At 44.4% G+C, this 25,542-nt stretch overlaps 3 protein-coding genes across 7 annotated transcripts in view; 1 reads left to right on the top strand and 2 right to left on the bottom strand.

Annotated features, from left to right (window-relative positions):
- ptprna (protein tyrosine phosphatase receptor type Na) overlaps positions 1-9,412 on the top strand; it is a 23,986-nt gene extending 14,574 nt beyond the window's left edge. Inside the window, exons 13-23 of the mRNA XM_027021092.2 lie at positions 3,948-4,157; positions 4,329-4,541; positions 4,938-5,085; positions 5,295-5,368; positions 5,537-5,614; positions 5,757-5,876; positions 6,432-6,598; positions 7,356-7,409; positions 7,510-7,574; positions 7,663-7,736; positions 7,837-9,412. Coding sequence (XP_026876893.2) covers positions 3,948-4,157; positions 4,329-4,541; positions 4,938-5,085; positions 5,295-5,368; positions 5,537-5,614; positions 5,757-5,876; positions 6,432-6,598; positions 7,356-7,409; positions 7,510-7,574; positions 7,663-7,736; positions 7,837-7,908 — 1,275 coding nt within the window. The 3' untranslated portion in view covers positions 7,909-9,412. The remainder of the gene's footprint in view (positions 1-3,947; positions 4,158-4,328; positions 4,542-4,937; positions 5,086-5,294; positions 5,369-5,536; positions 5,615-5,756; positions 5,877-6,431; positions 6,599-7,355; positions 7,410-7,509; positions 7,575-7,662; positions 7,737-7,836) is intronic.
- dnajb2 (DnaJ heat shock protein family (Hsp40) member B2) lies at positions 9,358-16,145 on the bottom strand. 3 transcript variants are annotated; one of them, XM_027021096.2, is made up of 11 exons: positions 15,840-16,140; positions 15,061-15,149; positions 14,271-14,380; positions 14,120-14,173; positions 13,875-13,994; positions 13,564-13,662; positions 13,106-13,217; positions 12,714-12,784; positions 12,247-12,531; positions 9,941-10,003; positions 9,358-9,456 (listed from the first exon to the last, which is right to left on the bottom strand). In XM_027021096.2, exons 2-10 carry the CDS (start codon positions 15,123-15,125, stop codon positions 9,975-9,977), a joined length of 945 nt encoding a protein of 314 aa, XP_026876897.2. In that variant the 5' UTR covers positions 15,126-15,149; positions 15,840-16,140; the 3' UTR covers positions 9,358-9,456; positions 9,941-9,974. The 3 variants fall into 3 exon arrangements, 1 of the variants encoding a protein (XP_026876897.2); XR_003411399.2 differs by having other exon boundaries at positions 9,941-12,531; positions 15,061-15,154; positions 15,840-16,145; XR_003411398.2 differs by having other exon boundaries at positions 9,941-12,531; positions 15,840-16,145.
- A 788-nt stretch (positions 16,146-16,933) lies between these two features.
- LOC113584284 (tubulin alpha chain-like) lies at positions 16,934-24,127 on the bottom strand. 3 transcript variants are annotated; one of them, XM_035523854.1, is made up of 4 exons: positions 19,865-19,963; positions 18,509-18,731; positions 18,237-18,385; positions 16,934-18,014 (listed from the first exon to the last, which is right to left on the bottom strand). In XM_035523854.1, exons 1-4 carry the CDS (start codon positions 19,865-19,867, stop codon positions 17,040-17,042), a joined length of 1,350 nt encoding a protein of 449 aa, XP_035379747.1. In that variant the 5' UTR covers positions 19,868-19,963; the 3' UTR covers positions 16,934-17,039. The 3 variants fall into 3 exon arrangements, with proteins under 3 accessions (XP_035379747.1, XP_035379746.1, XP_026876896.1); XM_035523853.1 differs by lacking the exon at positions 19,865-19,963 and adding an exon at positions 19,136-19,848; XM_027021095.2 differs by lacking the exons at positions 16,934-18,014; positions 18,237-18,385; positions 18,509-18,731; positions 19,865-19,963 and adding exons at positions 21,357-22,334; positions 22,542-22,690; positions 22,988-23,210; positions 24,107-24,127.
- Between the last annotated feature and the right edge of the window lie 1,415 nt (positions 24,128-25,542).

Genomic DNA, 25,542 nt, shown 5'->3' with positions numbered 1-25,542 from the left:
GAGTCATAAATGATCTATAAAAGAAGCAAGAACAGTTCCTCCTCCTTTACCCTGATTTATTACACTAGTTGGGCGCTGCAGCGCGCCTTCATGAATTGTAGGTTAATTAGTTGGCTTTTACATGTTGGTATTTCCGTTTACAGGTTTTTTCACTTGTAATAATAATGATGCAGAAAATCCACTTTCTGGGTTTCCTTTATTTATTTATCTATCTATCCATCTATTTATTTATTTATCTAAAAGTGTGGAACCAAATCATACTATTTAACATTATGAATAAATATACAGATTAATGGTGAAATGACTTTCATCATAAGGCGATGCAATGTTTTTTATTTGTGTGTGCTTTTAAAATATTTTGATACATTTTACAACTATTCTATTTTTCAAAAATGTATTCAGATTTCACCTTCACTACCTGATGTGCTCACTTTCTGCACTGGGTAACATTGCAAAACATTATTAGAGGGGAGTGAAACTCAACAAAAAGGTGAATTATGCAATTTTTAAACTTACCATATGGCAGGCAGCCTGCTTTGTTTTATTAACGTAATGCTTTAGACACTGGGGCTGATGTGTGTGTGTGTGTGTGTGTGTGTGTGTGTGTGTGTGTGTGTGTGTGTGCATGCGTTTTGTGTGTGTGTGTGTGTGTGTGTGTGTGTGTGTGTGCGCGTGCACGTGCATGTGTATTTACACATTTGAAATTAAACACTTTTGTTGAGCACTGGTTTACTATCTCATGGTGATGTCAGGTGGATTTGTTGCTGTGGTAACATGGCTGTGCAGTCTGGATGAGTGAGATGATGTAATGTGTTTGTAGCTGTTGCAGATGCCCTGTAGTTCACTGGGTTTATGTGGGTTTTCACTCCAGAATCAGCACACTGATTATATGTAGGTGGTAAGAAGCTTAAGGCATATGGTCACACTTGTTGGTCTCTAGTTTCACTCCTAGTCATCGCTGTTAGCCAATGCACTTTTTAATATTTTCAATGAACCATGTAACGCTATAGTCCAAACATATCAGTCAACAGAAGGTTGTGTAGTAAACTGCATTGAGGCATATTCTCAAAGCTGTATGTGTGGCATCTTACACCATTTAATGTGAAGGATACGTGTTCGGAGTGGGGGGGGGGCGCAAAAAAGCAAAATGGTATTTTATTAAGAGATAAGAGTGTCTTTATCCACATAGTACAGGCCTTAAGGAGGCTCTGACTCAGGTCCAGGACAACACTGCAGCAGATGCTTTTGGAGATTCTATAAGATTACAGAAAAGCCAAAATGGTGAAATGGCTTCTTGAATTGCAAAAGGGTGAAGAGAAATCACAACCTGCTTACTGGTGGGGATTTTACGTTAGATTTTATGAACCCTCTGAAAGATGAAAGATGGCCCACGCGCGATTTCTGCACCCGCTTATCTATTGTGATGCAGATAGTGATGCTCCGTGTGATCTTAACCCCTAAAATCACCCAAAACACACGCACTTTCTCTCTCTCTCTCTCTCTCTCACACACACACACACACACACACGGACACAAATGCTCATATGCGGGTGTGGGTGTATTCTTTCTGTGACTGAGGTTAAAGGGCTCGGTTGAGGTCAAAGGAGGTTGTGGGGGATGGTTTAGGGGTCCTGGGACCCATCTTATTATTCTCCATTTCTCAAGGAACAGACGTTATCTCTAACGGACAAACTGTGTTTGCATGCAGTGCATGCTCTGAATACACGCGACACATATAGTTCACCACTTTCTGAGCGCTTTATCTGAGTAGGGAGCCGGGGTGTGCTGTTCCATCGCTCTCTCCAAAGCCTTTCCTCTTCCCCTGTCTCAGCCCTTCTGTGACTGCGGTCTCGCTACTTCCACCCCTGCGCTGGCCTCTGCTCTCCTGCTCCCCTCGCTGCCTCCTCGTTTCTCCGCCTTGCCCTCTCGGACCCTGGGGGGCCTTTGTGCTCCTGTCTTAAACCAGCTCATTTTTCCTCCCTGCGCCTCCCTGCTCCCCCCTCTCCATTCTGAAAGCCTGTCACTCTTCCTTTTCGGGGGCCTCTCTGGAGTAGCAGGTGTGGCGCCCCCCCCCCCCCCCACCCCCAACCCACCCCCACCCCCGACAATTGTTCCTCCATCCAGTTGCACACTGGCCACCCCCAGCTACCCCCTCCCGCACACACACACACACACACACCCCACAACCACCACCACCACCACCACCCCCCCCCACGTCCACCCTCCGGAACATTCTTCTGGCCTTTCAAGAGAAAGCGCCCTAACTTGGGGAGCAATGAAGGAGGACAGAGACTCAGGCGGAGAAAACATGAGGAATGAGAGGACCTGGGGGTGTCTCCATGTCTCTGTGCTGAGACAGAAGGATGTATTCACACTTTTCCCTCAAAGCTAACTCAGCACACCCCGAACCCTGCAGTGTCTCGCTGGTCCAAAGGGGGTTCAGTGAAACAGCTGCTTTACACGCGCGTTCAGTTAAAGCCCTTTTTCATTTCAGTTTTATCCAGTGAGTAATGCTGAATGTATATTAAAAGTGTTATTTCTCTGTGGTGTTAAAATCTCCTGGTATAACACTCTGAAGGCATTTTTTTGTGTGCATTTAGTAAATTTTCTCGTACATCAAAAAAAAAATCTAATCTATGTGCATTATTTTAGCTGGTCAATCTTAACCATCTGCTATCTAGATAGGACTGGATGGGATTAGTGACACGTTGATCTAGAGTATGCACTGACTAAATGTTTTTGCCTTAGTTATTTTTATTTTTTTTTAAACCTGATATTGAAAAGTCATCTACAATTCATCTACAATCCCACCAGCACAATTCTGCCGATTTAATATACGTGACCTTAAATTTGTATGACATGTAGCAGCTAGTTAAATTCACTTAATATTCTTTTATCCATTCTTTATTTCTATTCAACGGTGCATTTTGTTTAATAATTAATGACTGAATCATTGCTATTCCTCTTTTTTCATGTCCTGTCCTCTCCTGGCCCTCTTCCTCACCCTGTCCAGACCCCCCCCCCCCCCCCAAAGCTCTCCCTGATGGCTGTGGATTACACAGAGCATTCTGTTGTTGCCATGGCAGCACCCGGGCCTGTTCTCCCCTGCTGAGGCTCCCAGACACCATGGCAACATCAACAGGCAGGGGTTGGAGGCTTGGGAGCTGAACACTTTTACCTTTCTCTCTGTCTGTCCTTTCTTCACTGCCAGAGAATCAGTAAGAGTATCGAGAGAGAGAGAGAGAGTATCGAGAGAGAGAGAGAGAGCGAGAGAGAGAGAGAGAGTGAGTGGCAGAGTGATCAGAAGAGAGTAAATGAATGTAAGAGATCTCCTCTGGGTGATTAACCCTGCATTGGGGGATGGGTCTCCTTAATTGTTTACTTGTTGGTAATTATGCAAAGGGGTGGGGGCAGGTGACATTCTCTAATTATTTCGGAGAGCTGGCACGTGGCAGAAAGTGCGCGCGTGTCTGCTTGTGTGCTACTGTGTGGGTTGCCCGGGTAATTAGTTGCTGATGATGGTGCTGACATCCGGCTTGTTTACACAAACAGACGGAGACACAAAGGAGACAAAGGGAGAGTGTGGGGGAGAGATGGCGTTAACAGCGCCAGAGAGACCACCCAAAGCCAGCACCTTGCCTGACCTCTCTCCTCTGCACTGGCCCTGCAGACAGGCTGCGCTAGGCCTTTGATGTCCCACTGCAGGACTCATTTAGTTCTTGGTCAAGTGTGAATGGCTGTTATGTTTTGTTTTGTTTTTGTTTGTTTTTTTAAAAAGGTATACGTGTAAAAAATGTACATGTGCCATGGAGCAGATTAAACTGAACTTTGAAAATTTGATTTTGAATGTTTCATTATTAGTAGTTGCAGTTAATTTGAACATCTGTTGTTGTTTTTTTTGTGTGTGTTTGTGGTCTCTCTGTCCTGCTCTCTGCATCTTTACGCAGAGGAGTGAGGGTCGTGGGATTCCCCAGGCCACGCGGATCGGCGATGGCTCACGCGGACTGGTCCTCACTATGGTCGCCATGGCGTGCGTCAGTGTGGTGGTTCTGGTCGCCTTGGCGATCACCTGTTTGCGCCACCACGCCCGGCAGCTAGCCTCAGGCAAGCTGGGACTGGGCCCTGAGGCGGGCACTGAGACCCACTTTGACTACCAGGTAGGAGAACAAAACCCTGCAAAACCCTGAAAATGGGAGAAAATTGAGAAAACCTTAATTTAACATAACCCAGAATGTAGTTCTAAAGCCTCAGTAATTTTGCAGAGATGTAGGCTGTGCTTTGAACCACAGGAGTGATTTGGTGCATTGGTGTGCGCGCGCATGTCCCAGGAGCTGTGCCGGCAGCACATGGCAGCAAAGTCATCGTTCAGCCGGGCGGAGCCGGGCGGGCGCAGAGGTACGGACACATCCCGGGTGAGCAGCGTGTCGTCGCAGTTCAGCGACGGGCCACAGCACAGCCCGAGCTCTCACAGTAGCACGCCGTCCTGGAGCGAGGAACCCGCCCAGTCCAACATGGACATCTCCACCGGACACATGATCCTGGTAGAGGACAATCCCACCCTCACAGCATTCCCTCCGTAACCAATGACAGCACAGGAAAACAGGAGCGTTTACAGTGAACCATTAAAACCGCCGAATCCACAGATTCCGTGCACTGAGCGTAGTCCTGTTGTGCACGCGGTGGGTTCAGCATTGGCTAATAAAGTGTACACAAGCATCAGTGGAGGTCAGATGCGATGCAAGTTAGCAAATGCATAAATTCAAGATTGTTCTTTGCTTTTTATGCTTAGGTTACACGTGAACATGTTGTTTTCCGTTGCCTTTCCTAACCACTATCGCCGACCGTATCGGCCGTGCGAACAGGTGTAGGTGACGGTCAGATGAATGTTACCTGAGGGCCGGCTCTCACAGGTGGCTTCGCTTCCCTTGTTTGCTCAGGCGTACATGGAGGACCACCTGAAGAACAAAGACCGTCTGCTCAAGGAGTGGGAGGCTCTGTGCTCTTACCAGGCTGAGCCCAGCTCTGTCTCCACCGCCCAGAGTGAGCGCAACCTGGAGAAGAACCGCCACCCTGACTTCGTGCCCTGTAAGGTGTAGGCTGGGCCTTGCTCCTCTCTCTCTCTCTCTCTCTCTCCTTTGTGCTTGGTCTGCTGGCGTGATATTATGCACAAGCGTGGTAGTGCTCGGTGTCCGTGAACTAAGGTTAATTCGGCTCCTTGAAATTTGTAAATATGGCTTTAAAACTGGGAAGAGTGAGGGTTGATGGCTGCTCAAGGCTGTGTTTTTCCGCTGCAGATGACCACTCCCGGCTGAAGCTGAAGCCAGAGACCAACCCTGCTAGAGAGGACTACATCAACGCCAGCATTATAGTAAGAGCATCTCTCACTCAGTCTCAGTTGCATTACAAATTGATTTGAGATGCACACTGAGATGTGATGTACATGAAACATATTGAAAGTAGTTTTAGACCAAAAAAGCAGGAAATGGAGGTAGTGAATTTAATCGGACTGCCAGAATATCTCCTTTCTCTTCCACAGATAGACCATGACCCTCGCTTGCCGGCCTATATTGCAACCCAAGGCCCCCTGTCACACACCACTGCCGATTTCTGGCAGGTGAGTCACAGTTCAGTGGTTAAAAATTAACTCTTTAGTTCAGAGAATCGCTTTCCATAAACAGGAGTCCTGTTAGTCACGCAGTGCATATTCTCAGCATTCCTTATGGTGGGCATCTATTTTAACTGCATGTGTGTTGTAGATGGTGTGGGAGAACGGATGCACAGTGATAGTGATGATGACTGCTCTCGTAGAGGACGGAGAACAGCAGTGTGAACGATACTGGCCTGATGAAGGATCGTCTTTATACAACATTTATGAGGTGAAAACTTCAGTCACACTGACCTAGTTTGCCCTGGATTTTCTGGATTACTTTTCTGGATATATATACTACATTATACGGAGTCACTTACATGCATTTTTTTTATACATAAAGCCAGGCTTTACCTTTCCATACCATTCTATAACATCTTCTTAATCGTTTTAAGTAATTCTGGCACTATGTACATCAAATATAATTGTTTAATATACAAAGCCCACGATCTGTTCAACAATGCAAACTAATCGAATTATGGATGGTACTACATTTATTGTATTGATACAAATTATACTACCTAAATGAAACCAGGCTGATTCAGATTAGTAGAAGCAATCCATATACCATGCTTTCAACACACCACCAGCCAAGGCCAACATATAACATGTAATCCCATTTAAGATCTTAACAGTATAATTATTTTTGGGAAACGGGGCCCTGCTATATTTTAGCACAAACAGGGTTCTGATGTGTCTCCATCTTGGTCCAAGCATTTGTGTGTCAACGGCAGGCATCATATGGTTTTTATGCTTCTGTCTGGGCTTCAACTGTGACTCTCAGGTGAACCTCGTGTCAGAGCACATTTGGTGTAAGGACTTCCTGGTGCGTAGCTTCTACCTAAAGAACGTGCAGACACAGGAGACGCGCACGCTGACTCAGTTCCACTTGCTCGGCTGGCCCGCACAGGGCATTCCCACCTCCACACGCCCTCTGCTGGACTTTCGCAGGTATTGCAACAGCTGAAATCGGCGCATATCCGATAGCACTGTCGGGTATTCACAAACACGCACACGTAAACTTCGCCATTATGAACTAGTACAAAGTCCTAAGTCAATCCTTTCTATTTTCTCTTCCTCCTTCTATGGCTCCCGTTTCACTGTGTTCCTCAAGCCCTACCAAAGCCCTTTGAAGACGGGCTTCCTCTCCCCTTACTACCTTTGCACTTGGGGTCATTCTGGGTTTATGTTCACCCCTCCCCCACACCCCCACACCCTGTCTGCGCTCTGTCTCTCTCTCTCCCTCTCTCTCTCTCTCTCTCTCTCTCTCTGAGTCTGATGGAGGTTGGTGTGCTCCTGAACGTTGCACACCTCCCAGTGTCATTTTTGTGATTTGCAGCTAGTAGTCTGGGTCCAGTTGCATAGTCACAAAAATGATCATTGGTAGGTGTGAGTGCAGCAGGAACAAGCCTGGGCAGATGCTCCATCGCCTCTCCCTCTTCCCCCCCCCCCCCCTCCTCCTCTTCCTCACCCCTTCGAAACAAGGCAGCTAATAATGCAGCTGTGACATCCGTGCTCTTGCGCTTCTCTAAACTCCTGCTTTCATGTGACACGTCGAATCGCTCAGAGTGAAAAAGGATGTGACATTTTTGATAATACCACAGAAAGCAGCATGTGGCTGTCGAACACACTCTCTGCTCAGCCTGTTTTAATCTTTGCTTTTTGCCTGGCCTTTGTTTTGTTTTTTTTCCTTTTCCCTTCTTTTCAGGAAAGTGAATAAGTGCTACCGCGGCCGATCCTGCCCAATCATTGTGCACTGCAGGTAAACAACTGTACTACCAATCTGAATCTCAAGAGGGCAGAGTTTTACTCTTACCATTTTTCTTATTTAAGGCATGTGATTGAACACATTTGTTTTGCAGCGATGGAACTGGACGAACTGGTACTTATATTCTAATAGACATGGTCCTGAACCGCATGGCCAAAGGTTTGTACACAGTGTGCACAGTCTCACAGTCCCCACTCCAGTGGGGCTTATTTTAAACGTACCGTGTGTCTCCCGAACATGCTTTTAGGTGTGAAAGAGATCGATATTGCTGCAACGCTGGAACACATTCGTGACCAGAGACCAAATATGGTGCGCACTAAGGTATGCAGCCTTCTGCTGTTGGTCGGCGTTGTTACTGTTGCGTATGTGTGTGCGCTCGTTGAGTATAGCTACACAGGTTCTTGTTTTCCGCTCTGTGCAGGACCAGTTTGAGTTTGCCCTCACCGCAGTGGCTGAAGAAGTGAATGCCATTCTGAAAGCCCTCCCACAGTGAGCCACCCTGCACCACGCTGGGTTGCCAATCTTCATACTGCCTCCCTTCACTCACACACACACACGCGCTCACAAGCTATTATCTGAACAATACCATGTTTGTGACATTTTCTAATGCATTTCTGACCATGGCCTTATTTACTACAAGTACAGGGAAGGCTGCACAAAATCATTTCAACAGTGACCGCTGTGTGCTGGGTCCAAACGGCACAGCTTTTGTAATGAGGTAATCAGAGGTTCAGGTGCAGACACAAACAGATCAGGTTTCAATGTGGCAAATTTGAGCATAGCTGGTTTTCCTGCTGGGGGGTATTGCCAATGGTCTGAACACAAGAAGATTACTTTTGGAGGAATGTAGTGTCTGATTAGTGCATCAAACATGAAAGTGATATACCCATCGCTCAACATGCGTGCTTTTCTTCATGTTCTTTATGACTTGTGGAAGCCTTTTGTTGTGTGATTTTATTGTAAAGAGTTATTTGACAAGTCCACTTGTTTATTCCTGTAGCAAATCTGTAGAAAATTCTACAAAAAAAAAAAAGAAATATATAACTATAATTTTTCAGTTATTTGAAATTAAATGTGGTGTGGTGTAGCAACATGGAGGTTGTGGGATCTTCGTGTTCTCTGTGTGTCATCCTGAGCTTTTGAAAGCCTTAATTACATAGCAGCAGCTGTCCAAACTGGCTGCTTCAGGTCGAGGAGCACTGGCTCTGGATTGTGAGAGAGCATGGTACACATGCACATTATATGGTTTGGTAAGAACATTTTCTGCTAGAGTTGCTGCTGTTTTTGTCTAAAAGTCGAATCACAGGACTGAAATTAAGTGAACCACTTGAGGAGACTCTGGACCGGACCTGTCCCGAGGCCTCCAGTGTCGGCCAGAGCCGGAAACGGAGCAGGAGGCTGTTGGCATGGCGACAGGTGCATCTCAGATCAGTGCAGTCCAGTTGGGTCTCCAAAAGAGCTTGGTGGGATGCAGCTTTGGAAACACGGCGTGTGTGCGCACCGGGGCCCGCCTGCATGTCAGTCGGGATGTGTGTCCGTTTAAATAAAAACATGAAAACCCTTTGAACAAATATTCAACCTTTATCATAATTTTTCTGATCTTGAATGACTAAATATATCATTTTAAATATAGCATTTTGTGCCATATCATTACATCAGTAACACTCAACACGATTCAAAATGCCATCCGGTACCTCTCTCCATAAGACACACGGTAGCATTTTACAAATTAGCTTCGACGAGCCTTAGATGTTCTGAACATAAAATCATAAAATGCATTTCCAGTGCTGCCTTTAGACCTTTGGACACACATGCATAAACAAACGCACGCACGCACGCACGCACATGTGCGTGCACACACAAACACACTCACGCATACATGCTGACCTTCACACATATATTGACCTGTGTCGCCATGTTGTGTGTGGGCGAGGTTGTTGGGTTTTTTTTTTTTGTTGGTTTTTTTTCCAAATAAAACTTTGAAAAGAGTCTGAGCAGCAGGATAGCCAGAGGGCAGGCAGAGCACCTCGGAGCTCTTCACCTGTTGAGGGCACACGGATGGAGATGAGGTGTTAGTGGCCTACCCGGCACCTCCACTACTCATTAGCCACACGACACGCCAACACCGCTGTGATGCTATGGCGAGTACCACTACACGGTCATAAAATAAAGGTGACTGAATGCATTCACCTAACCATAGTACCATCCTCTTAACAGCCTTGCTATTAGGCCTTGTAAGTAAATTGAATGGTATTGCGTTATTGTATACAGTAGGTGTAAGCAGCCCTTTCACTGATAAATCAAATGAAGACTATTAGAAATTATGGAAATTTAAAATACTGCCACTTATTAAAACTAAATGCAGGGAGTCTAGAGCCTAGACTGTTCCAGGAATATTAATATCCCGGACAAGGGCGGTCAACACCTAGCCTGCAGTATTCAGCGATGGGAAGTCTAGCGTTAGGGATGAACTGTACACATGATGAACAGTAGAGGGTCTAATGCTTATCTAGACTAAGCTTTACCTCAGGGAGAGAGGAGTGAGGGGGTGGTGAGCAGTCAGCCCGTGAAGGCCTGGAAGTCAGACTCTGCAAAAGCAGGGAAAGGGAGTCAGGTAATCAGACCAGGATACGAAGATCAGACACATATGCAGATGAACACGACACACGAGCAATGTCGGAACGGAAACTAACGAGGACAGCAGAGACCATGCCAGCACCACAGGGAGAAAAGTAAAATGGTCAGATACAAGACAAATAATGTGTAGCGTGAAAACATTTTGAGAAGTTACTCTGAAATTGATTGTTTCAGTCAGGCCAGCCAATCCTGAGAGGAGGAGAGACAGAGGTAGAAATTCTAGCCTCAATGTACATAAAAATGTAGCGTCACCGTTTTCAAACCCAGCCGGTAATAGGAAGATCAGTTATTGTGACTTGCATTCTTATAAAAATTACATAAGTGAAACAGAAGCAATTTCAGGCCTTGTTAATGTGACGAGGTAATGAAAGGGAGTGAAAAATGGTAACCAAAATGACACATTTTGTAAGAAGGAGTGCTCATCATCAGACTGGTGCTCGGACATTTATTGTTCGTCCTATTAGTGTTGACAAGTCCAAGTAAACAATGGCTAAAATCAGCTTTAAACACTGTTCCGATGCTTGTAGATAATATAAACTCTTCACGTGATATTTATGAGAATAAGCAAACAAAACCCCTAAGTATACATACTGTGCTTTTTAAAAAAATGTTGCTGATATAAAAATATGGCATGAAATAAACTGCCAGTGACAAAAGAAGCTGTGCCCTATTTGCAAACAGAATGTGCTTTTCTACCTGTCGGATATGGAGCTTTACATTCTGCCCATAGCACACAAGAACTGATCTGACTTTCTTAATCGTACAATTGACTAAAAATGTACTGTCTTTAGAAATATTTTAAATCTGATATCCATTTTCCTAATAAAGAATGGACAAGCGCACACAATTCCTTTGGTAGCAACCATGAAACGGCAAACCAATATAGCATTCACAGTCCCAGCCATGCACCCGCACCCCCACACAGCAAAGGCACCGAGCAAATCCTTGGATTCATTCTGATGTTAAACTAGCAACAAAGTCATTTCCAAATTCTCCCTTTACCTCTTTTTTATCTGCAAATGAAATGAAAGAGTTGAGTCTAGTTTGTCATGTTTGCCTGTAACCAGATTACAAGAGGGCGACTATCTTCACATGGTTCTGATGTGCAGCATTAACTGAGATGAAATATCTCCAGGCACAATGTAATCATCCCATTACTTTTGTTTTTTACAGCCGCCGCCAACTCTTTGTGTAATTGGGCACAACATGCTTCAGAGTAGCATCGATTTGAGCACCTGAAAATCTCTCCACATTCAGCAGACCTCAAAGCAAACAGTGCCATGGCCAAACAATGACCAGAATACAGCTTCCCCAAAAACTGCATACTGCTTTCCTTCAGACCGAGTCAGAAGTACCACGTACAAGTCTGACGCAGGAGTCTTAAGATCAATACTTTTAGCCTCCAAAATCTTAAGTGACTTCATTACTCAAGACCTTGTAGGCTTCAACCATCAATGTATCAGGGATGAAAGATGTACTAAACAATGATAAAGTGACAAACATTATCTGCTCGTCTGTCAGATAACAAGATCTAAGCATGAACCACCAACAGGTCACGTGCAGCTGTATATGATTGGCTTCGCGTGGCTTCAGTACATTGCTCACGGCATAACGCGGGACTTTTGAGGCATAATATAGCACTTAATCAAAAATGAGCTGTTGGGTGAACTACCTTCTCTAACAAACTATTATGGGCACCAGTCCTCTATTTCTCACGATAAAGCACCAATAAGAAAGCAAGAAAGCAAAAACAAAAAAGAAAAAAAAGTCAGTCCTCATATTACAGTGGTATACTTCTGCAACACCAGGCAGTGGGATTAGTCAATGTACTGCACAACACTGCTATGGGATTAGAGAACACCACAACAGCCCTACAAAGGGTTAACACTGATATCATGCAGGACTGAGTAATGCGGTGTCTGACCTGCCCCGCCCCTCCGCACACCCTAACACACCACACAGCGACACTTCTTCCGGCCTTTCAATACTGCCGTCCCATTGGCTGTGGGCGCTCTGCCCTCTCTGTCCTTGACAACAATGGCACTCCTCTCTGGCTCCCCTGACCCCTTGCCTGCTTCATCATCTGGAGATGAAGGCGTGCTGTGTGCCGAGTCATCCGTCCCATCGTGAGCGACATCCCTCCCCTCCCCTCCTCGGCCACGCCGGGCCAGATCGCCCCGCCCTTCCCTGGCACCTGAGATCATATCCTGGGCGGAAGCAGCCGCCCGCTGCTGAGCCTCCATCTCCGACAGACTGTACGCCAGTGCCATCTGCAGGTCTTCGTCCTCCTCCTCCTCGCTCGTGCCAGGACAGTGGAAGAAGGGGTCAGAGCTGAAGGAGCGGCGGGTGCCATGATTGGCCAGGTGGGAGCCGGCGGGTCTCGGGGGGAGCTGTTGCTCTGGGAGCGGTAGCCCCTGAGGCTGGCTGGGCTGCTCCCTACGACTGAGTTCCAGAGCCAGGGCCATCTCGTCTTCCACACCTGAGAACAGGAAAGCAAACACCCACACACCACACCCACACGTTGCCATGTGCACCGTAACCCGTTATGCTGATAAAAGGTTAGGGAAGTAAGGATCTAGGTAATTGACCTGACCAGATGTAAACCAGCACATTCTTGTACTGACTACACGGCCAGCTGAACGGATGCTCGGTTAGAATTACCGTTGATGAGGACACTCTTCAGAACCCCGTCCACCTCAACCTCTGTCCTCTCCTGACCGTTTTCTCTGATCCTAGAAGTACAAATAACAAACAGAACTTTAGCAGCGTTGATCCACAGATACCCACACACACATATGGCATTTTGCAAAGAGTACACAAAAGCATCATTACTCAAACTATTCATTTCTGTTAATTCATGGTTAAAATATTCATTACTATTATTAGGTTTCTAATCTTAAATCAATGACACTGAAAAAAACCCTACCTAAATCTTATTATAAGTCCATTTAGCTTAAAAAGGAAAAATACATTTGTATAGTTTTGATAAGCAACAATAAATGTAGCAATATCAGGTCACTACATTAGGGGAGTGCACAGAGAAGTGGACTGACTTTTTGGTGGTGGTGCGTTTTCCATTAACGACGCGGGTGGATGTGGACACAGACTTAAAATTACCCGCTCCAGTGCCACCCATTGAGGAAGACGAGAAAGTCGTGAAGTCAACTGCAGATGAAAGAGAAGGACTGTAGTTCTTTCCAAGTGATGAAAGTTAAATCAGTAAATTAACAAGAGACCAGATACACAGAAGCGGAATTCCCTTGTAAATTACACATGAACGGCATTAGGTCGCTAAATAAGCTTTAAAATGAATAATTTAAAATGTACACTGAGAAAATAAATGGGCCTGCCAACAATCTATTGTTGTTGGACTCCTGAGCCAACTACTGTTCACAGAATTCATGGAATGTTTAATAAATCATTGAGCTTTGTAATAAGATGAAACTTGCTGTTACAAACTGTCCCATAGATTGCATTTGAGCATGTGGTACAGAATGGAAAAGGTTCCCACCATCTGCTGAGGGAAATGAGAAGAACCGACTGGTCCCGAGCCTGGAGGAGCCATGGTGACCACGAAAAGAGCTGTGCATGCCTCCAAACGGGAAATCATCTAGCACATGTCGGACAGACACAGAGGGAGCGAGAGCATGAGTAGGGGAAAGAGAGACAGTCATTAGGACACACACAGCCCCGAGTGGGACGCTGCAGAACGGGCAGGGCTTGGGAGAACGTGACAAGCTGTAGGCGTGAGGGAAAATGTGACCCAGAGGAACCAGCATTGGCAGTCAGAGTGGAAGCGCACGTCAACTCCCACTGACTAACCAAAGAAGTCGGCAAACGGATCCTGGCCTCCGAAGAACTCCCGAAACACCTCATCTGGGCTGCGGAATGTGAAGGTGAATCCTGGGAAGTCATCTGGAAAAGAGCCACTGCCGCCGGAACCTTGGGAAAAGGTGACAAGACCATAATAGGATACTTCTTGAAACTGTAACCAGTGAGGCATAGTCATTTAAAAACAACAACAACAACAACAACAACAATAATAACAACAACAAACGCTTCCTCACCTGATCTCGGCATGCCACTTTTGCCATAAGTGTCATATGCTTCTCTTTTGCTTCCTTGGAAATGCAAAAATATAACAGTGCCTTAGTGCAGGTACACACAAAAAAAGCCATGCAAACGGGACTGAGAACGTGGAAATCTGCACACTCTTACTGTCTGACAGCACTTCATAGGCCTCTGCGATCTCCTTAAATCTCTTTTCTGCCTCCTCCTTGTTGTCCGGGTTCTTGTCTGGGTGCCACCGCAAAGCCTGCTTCCTGTAACTACATTTACATATGTTCATGTGCATGCACATTCAGACACACACACATATATATATATATAAATGAGCATACCAGGTTTGACTGCAACAATGCGATTTTAGAGTGTGTATCTTGACAGAACCGGTTTGCTATCAGCTTGGCCTCTTCTAACGAACATAGGCATTTCTGATCCAAGTATTAGAGTTAAACCCAAGGTCAAGGGTTCAGACAGCATTAAATTCGGCAGTGAACTGGATTTGGAGGCCAACCGGACAGAAGGAACCTGATGTTTGGGCCAAGACTGGACATTAGCCCACTGTGTAAATAATGCCGATTCATGAAATTTTTAAAAGGGAAATGTGCTGAGTCATGCCATCTGTGTAGCTATACCATGAAACACAGCGATTATACTCCACTATTATATTCAATACCCATACACCACCCATTTGTTTTTCTGCATGGGTCAGGGCTCAAGTATGGCCTAAAATAGTGGAAAGTGTAATACAGACGTATTGAGCAATACTTCCAGGCCTTCAGTTTCACAGTGAAATGACTACACTACTGCTGCTCTACTGTTTTACAGATCTGGACAAAGCGAGCAGCAGCTCGGCAGGACACGTCTTCATCCTGCATAGCTGCCTATAAAATGAGAGCTGGTCCAAACAACCGATTTATTGACTATATTGTGGAAGAGAACTTACGCTTTTTTGATGTCATCTTGAGAGGCATTGCGTGACACTCCTAGAATGTCATAATAGTCCACCATGTCTTCCTCTCCTCACTGTCCCTACTGACCTCAAGACAAAAGGGAAAATAATATTGGTTTGTTGTCTCTGACCTCTCAATGAGCTTAGCCTCTCAGAATGAGTGATTACATATCAAAGATAAAACACAACGCGTCTTTGTGATCACTGTGCCACACAACTTTTATAATATGACTTTACATTATATATCAAATTACATTTTTTGTTGTTGGTGTTCAAATTGTTATAAATAGTTATGTTTGACTGTTGATTTTATTTATTTACTTTTGTTGAGGCCCTCAGCTGATCTGTTCCACAACACGGTGATCTTAAAAATGTCTGACCGAACGACAGAGTCGTGGCAGAGTTCTCTCCAGCCGTACACGGTAGAACAACCGCATCCAAGTAGGACTTGTTTTAATGACTATTAGTTAGTGTTGATGCGGACCCCACAAACTGTAGCAAATGAATTACGATTGTATTTGCCTCAAATGCAAATGTGTGTCAGCATGTGGAGTTCGCTGGAAGCCAGATACAATGTACTGTTATTTCTAGCTCAAACTTCGCGATTTGTTTCGACCATATGGTAACTGACAGCTGCAGTGCTTTTACCCGCCGGCTGTCATCCTGATACATGTTAACCTAGACCCCGGATAGTTATTGAGCAGCAACAGACGTCCGACATACACTCTATCGGCCCACACGACTCACAAAATAAAGCGAGAGGGAGCGTTTACCTTGTTTAGAAGTATCCACCCAGGAGGAGCGGTGCTCTGTAAATAGGAATGAATTCTTTCGGTAAAGTCACGGGAATGCGCGGCGTGACAGTTCGCCCCCCAGACCCTGAAGAGGCGGATCCTTCACACGGTCTGCCCGACCGTCTTTCAACGACACACGCAGACTGGCCAGTTCGGCTGGCTTGTCACGCTTCCCCGTGCAGGCCTGTCGAGCCTCATTACCGGACTCGGGGTTATTCCCCACTTCTATATCTGTCCCCGCGGCGCTCGCCCGCCTCCTCTTGGCCACGGTACGTCACAATCAGCCACGCAAACGTAAGGAAACAAAATAGAACGTCCAGAACTCGCCAGTGTTTTGTTACGTCACTGCCTCCGCCCACTTCTACAGTAGACGCTAATCTAAAAATATTCTTCGAAGTTTCTTCGTTTTTCGAATGTTACTGTTTTGTTTTAGGAACTATTTTAAGTACGATACTTGTGGTTTCATCATCGTCTTTGTCCACATTTATTAGTATTTGTTCTTGAATTATATCTACCTTATAGTGGGGGCATTTAAAAGATCAACCTTGGAGTTTAAGTATTTAGGAGTGCTATATTGTTGCTAAATCGAGAGGGATTTTAAATGAAGATTATGAATGAGATTTTTAGGATATACTGCCCACTTGCCGCATAAACGCTTTCGTATTGGGATTTTTATAACATTTCATATTTATGTATACAGCATAGAATAAGGTACCCGGCATTTTTCGTATCACACTTTCAGCCACTAGATGGCGAAATGCAATAGGTTAAGGATAATATTGAACAGCATAGTTTATTAACATAACTCTTTATCTTGGTTAGCATTCATCTTAATTATGTTCTATGAATGAATCTTAATTCATCCAAACAATGCAAACCTTTTGCATTTTTTTTTCATTCTTTATTTTTAAATGTAAATTTGACCTGACCAGATGTAAACTAGATAAACTAGTAAAATTACATAAAGTTTTTAAATGTGGCCTCTCTAAAGTTTCTAATGAGAGTAGCCTAATTATAAGTGTCCATGTAGAAATATAACCTACTCCAGTAATTTCTTTTTCAATTATTTTTTATTTCAAAATCAGTTATAGAAACATATCAGACCATTTGCCATAGGGATATGGAATGTTGTTTCATATAAAACAATTAACCTCTCCAATGAGGGCATTTTATTTTTCTTCAGTATTCTTCTCCTTCTTCATCTTCTCCCACGCTGTCAGTGCCCACCTCTTCATAGTCCTTCTCCAGGGCTGCCATGTCCTCTCTGGCCTCTGAGAACTCTCCCTCCTCCATGCCCTCTCCCACATACCAGTGCACAAAGGCTCTCTTGGCGTACATCAGGTCAAACTTGTGGTCCAGGCGAGCCCAGGCCTCAGCGATGGCCGTGGTGTTGCTCAGCATGCACACGGCCCTCTGAACCTTAGCCAGGTCTCCTCCAGGAACCACAGTGGGAGGCTGGTAGTTGATGCCAACCTTAAAACCAGTGGGACACCAGTCCACAAACTGGATGGTTCGTTTGGTCTTGATTGAGGCAATGGCAGAATTGACATCTTTAGGTACAACATCTCCACGGTAGAGGAGACAGCAGGCCATGTATTTACCATGACGAGGGTCACACTTCACCATCTGATTGGAGGGCTCAAAGCAGGCATTGGTGATGTCTGCAACAGACAGCTGTTCATGGTAGGCCTTCTCAGCAGAGATCACAGGAGCATATGTGGCCAGAGGGAAGTGAATGCGGGGGTAGGGCACCAAGTTGGTCTGGAACTCTGTCAGATCCACATTCAGAGCCCCATCAAATCTCAGAGAAGCAGTGATGGAGGACACTATTTGGCCAATTAGCCTGTTAAGATTGGTATAAGTGGGACGCTCAATGTCCAGATTCTTGCGACAGATATCATAGATGGCTTCGTTGTCCACCATGAAGGCACAGTCTGAGTGCTCCAAGGTGGTGTGGGTGGTCAGGATGGAGTTGTAGGGCTCTACCACTGCTGTGGACACTTGGGGAGCTGGGTAGATGGCAAACTCCAGCTTGGACTTCTTGCCATAGTCGACAGAGAGGCGCTCCATCAACAGGGAGGTGAAGCCAGAACCAGTACCTCCACCAAAGCTGTGGAAAATGAGAAATCCCTGAAGACCAGTGCATTGGTCAGCCTGTAGGGAGGAGAGGTGATTTGGGGTTTATATATATATATATATTTTGTTACATTTTCTATGCATGATTTGTTTGTGATTTGGTGAAATTACTGTAATTTTATGCTATTTTTATCTTATATTCTGTTAGTTATTCAATGCAATTAACATTTGGCACCGCCACTAGGCATGTCATGTAGATACAATGTACATAATGTACATTTGAAAATAATGAAACCTAACCAGTTTACGGGTCCTGTCCAACACCAAGTCGATGATCTCCTTTCCGATGGTGTAGTGTCCTCGGGCGTAGTTATTGGCAGCATCTTCTTTGCCTGTGATGAGTTGTTCAGGGTGGAAGAGCTGACGGTATGTACCTGTACGTACCTCGTCTGTGTATGACAATTATCCAGTTAGCATCACTTAGTTAAACGAGTCAACAAATAGACAAAATTGCATCATGTTGAAATACTGGAATATTCACTGAGTTTTCTCAGTAGACTTTGTTATCTTACCAATCACAGTTGGTTCTAGATCTACAAAAATGGCACGTGGGACATGTTTTCCTGCGCCTGTCTCGCTAAAGAAAGTGTTGAAGGAATCGTCTCCTCCTCCGATAGACTTGTCACTCGGCATCTGCCCATCTGGCTGGATCCCGTGTTCCAGGCAGTAAAGCTCCCAGCATGCATTTCCCATCTGGGCCCCAGCTTGGCCAACGTGCATAGAGATACACTCACGCTACAAAAGTACATAAGAGAATTAAGCATGGAATATTACTTCACAGTTCATAAGGAGACAAATAATTATAAATATTATGATGCTCTCTTTGCATAATATTAAAGAGGAAGTCTAATGTGCTTCTCCAACTCTCTGTCATTAACACTCTAGGAACCTTCTGCTCCAGATATTCCATCTGCTCTAAATAGTGTACCCTGGTATAAGAATACATCAATTGCCTTGTCCTCATTATTGGACACCCGTGCCTTCTTTACCATTCTTGGCTTTAATATCCAATTATTTAGTATGGGCCTCAGTCTGTTGCATTTCAAATTAGAGCTTAACTTTACCATTCTTATCTACCGGTTATTTTTCTGTCCCATTAAGCCACTGTACTTTTGCATGTTGTGCTTAGGCCAACTCACAGCGTAGTGTACTAGAGAGGAAATAGCCCAGTTCCCTTGAGGGCAGGCTCCACTCCACCCCCTTCCCTGCCTCATTCAGCTGCACACCCTCCTTTGTGTAACAAGCAGAGATATCTCGCCACAGCCGCTTCACCAGAACAGACATATCCATTATTCCACACTGATCCAGTCTCTCCGGTGTGTGTCTCAGTCATGAGCTCATCTACTGCAACGGCCTTTGTGGATGTCATAAAGAGACTTGAATGCATTCTTTATCTTTACAAGTTCTCCCTGCTGCTGGATTTTTATGAGATGGCTAACTGGTCATTTTTGGCTTTGAGGAACCAAATGAAACAGAGTTGCCAATCTAGAAGTGGGGAAGTCAGTTCTGGGGCTTCCTGCTAGAATTGGTGGTAGCGTCTGTGATTTGGCTTAGAAGGCCTCAGCCACATCCTCGATATAAGAGAGGCGTACCCTCTGTGCCCAGACAGCAAGTCCGTCCTCATGCTTTCTGCTTCTAAACCTTTAGTAAACTAATGTCAGCAAATAGTTCAGTTTATTCATCTTAATGTAAATCTAACAGGCTAAATATTCAAAGCAAGGATATTCCCAAACTTCACAAATTAGAAGCAATCACATATCTTTGTCCCTCATTAGTTAAATCACGCTAATGAATGTACACTTTACTGAATTTAATTCCATAGTATGCTAAAAGATCGCTGGTAAGAGTTGATCTACGTCAGCACTTACCATCTTCACAGATGTTCCTTCAGGCCGATTCGAGGGTTCGGAAAGAGAAGGCAGTTGTGAAGAAGAGAGGGAGAGGTGGGGTTTTTATAGTGGGGGAGGGAGAGAGGGAGGGAGGAAGCAGGAAGCTGGATCTCCTGTTGGTGCGACAGAGACATTTATGCAAAAAAAAAAAAAAAAGGCTGTCCTCCTTACAGAGGCAGGGCTTTTCTCCCTCTGGGGAGATCTGCATGTGCAAAAACCCATCTGGACATTTTACTGACTGGAGTGTGCTAAACTGTTTGAGAGGAATTTTAAACAATAAGCATTAAAGTAGTGCACGCATCAGTGTCAAAGCTTCACTGCAACTGTGACGGGGAAAGTTTTGCTCAGAATAGTTTGTTTAGAAAAGTCTTACCGATGATTGGACTTCAGAACAATATAATCTTTGCAAGTTGTCCTCTGCTTCTGAACATGTGCAGAGGCTCTCTGACTCTGAAGGATTCCAGAAAGCACACCATCTTGAACTGACCTTGGAAGGCTATGAGAACTCTTGAGAATTTACAAAAGCTCTTGTACCCTTGAATATAATGTATAGTATTATAGCATATGCTTATGTGTGAAAATCTCTTGTCCATGTGCAAAAACAGGCAAAAGAAGAGATACAGCTTATTAGTTCGAGTTGAGTGATCTGTACCCTTGTGAAGCAAACAGCTCAGTATAATTGACAGGGACATTTACATATTTGGCATTTTGCAGCTCTTATGCAGAGCAACTTACAAAGGTGCTTTGTCATCTACTCAGAGAATGTATCCTACATGATACAATGGTCTGCAGTATAATGATCTGCTTATTCTCTGTGAACACACAGTGGTCCTCTTTATTAAGGACGTGAGGGATCACAAAGGCCGATCTTTCATCTGAGTTTAATTTGTGTAGTAGAGTGATCATGAATGACACAAGCACTATTTATTTTCCCACACTGGTGCCCATGAACTCTTGCAGGTGCACCATGGTGAAAGCGAGCCCAGTCCTAGCAGTCAATGCATGTGTTATCATGTTTACAACGTGAAAGGGAAGGGTATCATGGTGAAAAATGTTCCTGTGCTCCTGTAAACCTTTGCGGTCTAAAATTACACTAAGGAAATTTCCCCATTTAGGAGGACCTGTTTGCCTCTAGGTTTATGTTGACATTTAGTAATAAATACTACAGAAATTACATATTTATTGCCATATACAAGACACTATAACAAATACCACCATGAAATAAGTTTAGAAAGTGTTTGCTTGCTTGTGTATCTATTGTAATAGAGGGCAGTGACTTTTACAATGTTTACGATGTATTTATGTTAATTTGTTATTAACATAAATATGTAAATCGTTTTTACCCCTTTTTTCCATTCACAACAGACTAAATTAGCATATTGTATGTACTACTATGTCTTCTGTAACATCTAGGACCCACTGATTTCCCTATTAGTTTCTGAAATCTGAGAAGGCATGACATAAGACATGTTCAGAATTCAACGCCCTCTCCGTCCTCTTCTCCCACGCTGTCAGTGCCCACCTCTTCATAGTCCTTCTCCAGGGCTGCCATGTCCTCTCTGGCCTCTGAGAACTCTCCCTCCTCCATGCCCTCTCCCACATACCAGTGCACAAAGGCTCTCTTGGCGTACATCAGGTCAAACTTGTGGTCCAGGCGAGCCCAGGCCTCAGCGATGGCCGTGGTGTTGCTCAGCATGCACACGGCCCTCTGAACCTTAGCCAGGTCTCCTCCAGGAACCACAGTGGGAGGCTGGTAGTTGATGCCAACCTTAAAACCAGTGGGACACCAGTCCACAAACTGGATGGTTCGTTTGGTCTTGATTGAGGCAATGGCAGAATTGACATCTTTAGGTACAACATCTCCACGGTAGAGGAGACAGCAGGCCATGTATTTACCATGACGAGGGTCACACTTCACCATCTGATTGGAGGGCTCAAAGCAGGCATTGGTGATGTCTGCAACAGACAGCTGTTCATGGTAGGCCTTCTCAGCAGAGATCACAGGAGCATATGTGGCCAGAGGGAAGTGAATGCGGGGGTAGGGCACCAAGTTGGTCTGGAACTCTGTCAGATCCACATTCAGAGCCCCATCAAATCTCAGAGAAGCAGTGATGGAGGACACTATTTGGCCAATTAGCCTGTTAAGATTGGTATAAGTGGGACGCTCAATGTCCAGATTCTTGCGACAGATATCATAGATGGCTTCGTTGTCCACCATGAAGGCACAGTCTGAGTGCTCCAAGGTGGTGTGGGTGGTCAGGATGGAGTTGTAGGGCTCTACCACTGCTGTGGACACTTGGGGAGCTGGGTAGATGGCAAACTCCAGCTTGGACTTCTTGCCATAGTCGACAGAGAGGCGCTCCATCAACAGGGAGGTGAAACCAGAACCAGTACCTCCACCAAAGCTGTGGAACACCAGGAAGCCTTGGAGACCAGTGCACTGGTCAGCCTGGGCCATAAAAGGAATACAGAGAAAACATTATTATAACCATTAACATCTACAGAACATTTTAGAAGCATTCCACTTGGTAAATAAGTGATGAGTCAAAAAAGGGTGTGATAGAAAAGGGTAGAGACTAGACTGCAGTCCTGAATCTCTTGAAACTGAGATCCTCAGTGAGACTGAGATCCAGCCCAAGGTATTTAGCTTTCATACCAGTTTGCGTATGCGGTCCAGGACTGAGTCGATGACCTCTTTTCCAATGGTGTAGTGCCCACGGGCGTAATTGTTGGCAGCGTCTTCTTTGCCAGTGATGAGTTGCTCAGGGTGGAAGAGCTGACGGTATGTGCCTGTACGCACCTCGTCTGTTTATGACAGGAGAGGGGAGCACCTTCCCGTCACTTCATGAAAAGCGATACCATTCTGAGTTCTGAGTTTCTGTCACATAATGCATTGCTCTAGTGTCCACAAATGACCCGTTTTCACACATTAGAACACAATCAACATACATCAATTATATTTTCCTGTTAAATGTGCCACATTACACATTTAAAGGTCACTGTTCATTACAGTGACCTTTATTATTTATATTATTCACAAGTTGCCCATCTTTACAAATGCAAAAACATTTGTTTTAGTGCGACTCATGTTTAAAGGCATACCAATCACCGTGGGCTCCAGATCAACGAATATGGCTCGTGGGACGTGTTTTCCTGATCCTGTCTCACTGAAGAAGGTGTTGAAGGAATCGTCCCCTCTTCCAGTGTCCTGTTCACTGGGCATCTGCCCATCTGACTGGATCCCATGTTCCAGACAGTAAAGCTCCCAGCATGCATTGCCAATCTGTGCCCCAGCTTGGCCAACATGGACAGAAATGCATTCACGCTGCAAATTGAAATAAAACCATTGACAGTCTATATTAAAGGAAAAAACACAATATTTTAGCTATAAAAAGACATTTTCTCCAAAGGAAAGATGATAGAACAGCATAATGTAATTTGCCATTAAAGTGTTTCTTCCTGTCTTATTGCACAATTGACGCTGTGACCCTCTCTGCATGAATACGACTCTTCAGTGAGTCGGCTGATGGTCCTTACCATATCGTATAGTCTCTTCTAGCCGTTGTTAAGTGTACAGGTTGAAGATCCAAATGCGCCTAAGTGGAGGAACTACATATTTATACCTGGGCCCATGTACCCGAGTTCTTTGTAATGAGAGAAGATGCAGAAACTGACACCATGAAGAGAAAGGGAACAAAAGGTAAAGGAGGTTAGCACATCCTATACTCAGAGGAATTGTACATTGTTGTCATGAACTGTCCATAAGAGAAGATCTGCTTACATTGATGTCCCCACCATTGTGATGTCAGAGAAGTGTCGATCTAATATCATTAAAAATTCTGCAAATCAGGCACTAGAGAGTGCATATCATTTCAAGCTAAGAAACATCAAAGCATTATTGCTATAATTAAATGTGTTAATCATATAAAGGGACCACTTTCATGAATTAAATATGCCTTCTTTCAATGCAGACGGAAGATGGTAACTAATACTCTCTACAGCACATGTTGAATAGGGTCTTGTTGTTGGTTATTGAAAAGTTGTAATATAATAGCTGTACAGATTGACTTGTAATGCACTTATCTGCAAGCACAATGACCAGACCTTAAATTTGTCCTTTGTGTAACATCCTGGATATTTATATAAAGTTTGGTTCACATCCACTGCAGAGTAACCTGATTCTGAACCTGAAAAGAGGGCTTTTGTAACGATTTTATTTACTTGCCTAATAAACTGAAACATCATATTTGTCGATTTTTTTTTTTAATGTCTGCTCATTCATGTTTATACTTGCTGTGTGTTTTAAACACTTGTGATCAGAGCAGTTGCCAAGTGACTATAAGCCAACATACAGCATTTGAAAAAACCATCATTCTCTACATTTCTAAAAACATGTTAATGGTAAGACCGAAACTTCCAGTGAGTCCCAGTCAAAGCTCAATGCTCTGACTCTCCTGCACTCTCTCCATTACTCGCTTGCCCGTGGGCATTTCCTACTCACTTACATGTCCCCTGATAAGTCATACTTATGACAGTTATTCGATACTATAAATGATTCATTGCTCTGCATCGGTTTCTCACTTGCTGCGGGGGGGTGGACAACACTTTTCACAGCACATGCTTTTTTTTTTTGCAAGACGTTGTGAGTTTGTTCAGAAAATATAACGCAGCCACTTTGTCCCAAGTACCAGCATCAGCCACTTAGGCACAACAGTGTTATCTTTAGTGTTCTTCTTCTTGCAATATTAAATAGTCTGTGTGATGATGAAACAATGCATGCTACTTATGTTTGTCATAAAGAAATTAAAAAGTGCCGATTAAAGTTTCTCCCTGTATGGCCTAATTCTGCCTGAAATTAATTGACTAGCCTCTTTAATTGTGAGCAGCCTTGACTGCTGATAAAGACTACTAAACATATTACTTATAAAGTTGGACTGTACAATGTTGGATTAAAAAGGCACTAGGATCACACAAGGGAAATTGCAGGTCCACACAATTGCATACCACATGCACACTGGCATAGCGCAGAACTCTGGAGCCTCACTGCAAGAGGTGGAGTGGAGAGCCTTTTTGATTTGTCTTATTATTGTTTAATTTATGCTCACCTGCTGGGGGCCCCTGCAGCTCCAGTGCCCTCTACACCGCCGCATATGTACTTGTGCAACATATATTTTTATCAGTACAAGACAGCATTTGTAGGTGTGATCATATTTTCATGTTATGAAGAAACTGGATGTCAAGTTTATCTAAACACACATCCACCTGCATTAGTAAGTGCAACAGCAGGACACACACATTCCCTCGACAGAGACGTTCATTGACTTACAACGCAGACTGCAATGGCACTCACACAGCATGAACGGTGAATATGAGCACACATATAACCAGCACAAACAACGTGAATGTTAACAACGGCAACATAAGCAATGACCAACAAGACTCACACACACACCAGCAGGAGTAGGCCAGCAGTTAAGGTACATGACTTGACTTATAATTGGTTAATACAATCAAGGCATTGTGCTGTGGCAAGGGGGGGGTGTTACGTGACAGTATGCAGTCTGACATAACGTAGGTGTTTTAAAAAGAAATGCCATGTGCTTAAAATAGGTATACACATTTATTATAACTGACATGAAAGACCGAGTGTTCAGTAA

This window comes from Electrophorus electricus, chromosome 2 (assembly GCF_013358815.1).
Source record: "Electrophorus electricus isolate fEleEle1 chromosome 2, fEleEle1.pri, whole genome shotgun sequence".
In the NCBI taxonomy this organism is placed as follows: Eukaryota; Metazoa; Chordata; class Actinopteri; order Gymnotiformes; family Gymnotidae; genus Electrophorus; species Electrophorus electricus.
This window is presented reverse-complemented; position numbering and strand designations above follow the sequence as displayed.

What these genes read in the sequence shown, in the direction of transcription:
- LOC113584284 (XM_035523853.1), bottom strand. Translation starts at nt 19,210, where the DNA reads ATGAGGCAGGGAAGGGGGTGGAGTGGAGCCTGCCCTCAAGGGAACTGG. An exon ending in TCTAGAACCAACTGTGATTG is followed by an intron (nt 18,386 to 18,508) that starts GTAAGATAACAA and finishes TGTCATACACAG; the next exon opens with ACGAGGTACGTACAGGTACA. An exon ending in TGGACAGGACCCGTAAACTG is followed by an intron (nt 18,015 to 18,236) that starts GTTAGGTTTCAT and finishes TCCTCCCTACAG; the next exon opens with GCTGACCAATGCACTGGTCT.
- dnajb2 (XM_027021096.2), bottom strand. Translation starts at nt 15,125, where the DNA reads ATGGTGGACTATTATGACATTCTAGGAGTGTCACGCAATGCCTCTCAA. An exon ending in AAGTGGCATGCCGAGATCAG is followed by an intron (nt 13,995 to 14,119) that starts GTGAGGAAGCGT and finishes CCTTTTCCCAAG; the next exon opens with GTTCCGGCGGCAGTGGCTCT. An exon ending in CGCCCAGGATATGATCTCAG is followed by an intron (nt 10,004 to 12,246) that starts GTGCCAGGGAAG and finishes CTGCTTTTGCAG; the next exon opens with AGTCTGACTTCCAGGCCTTC.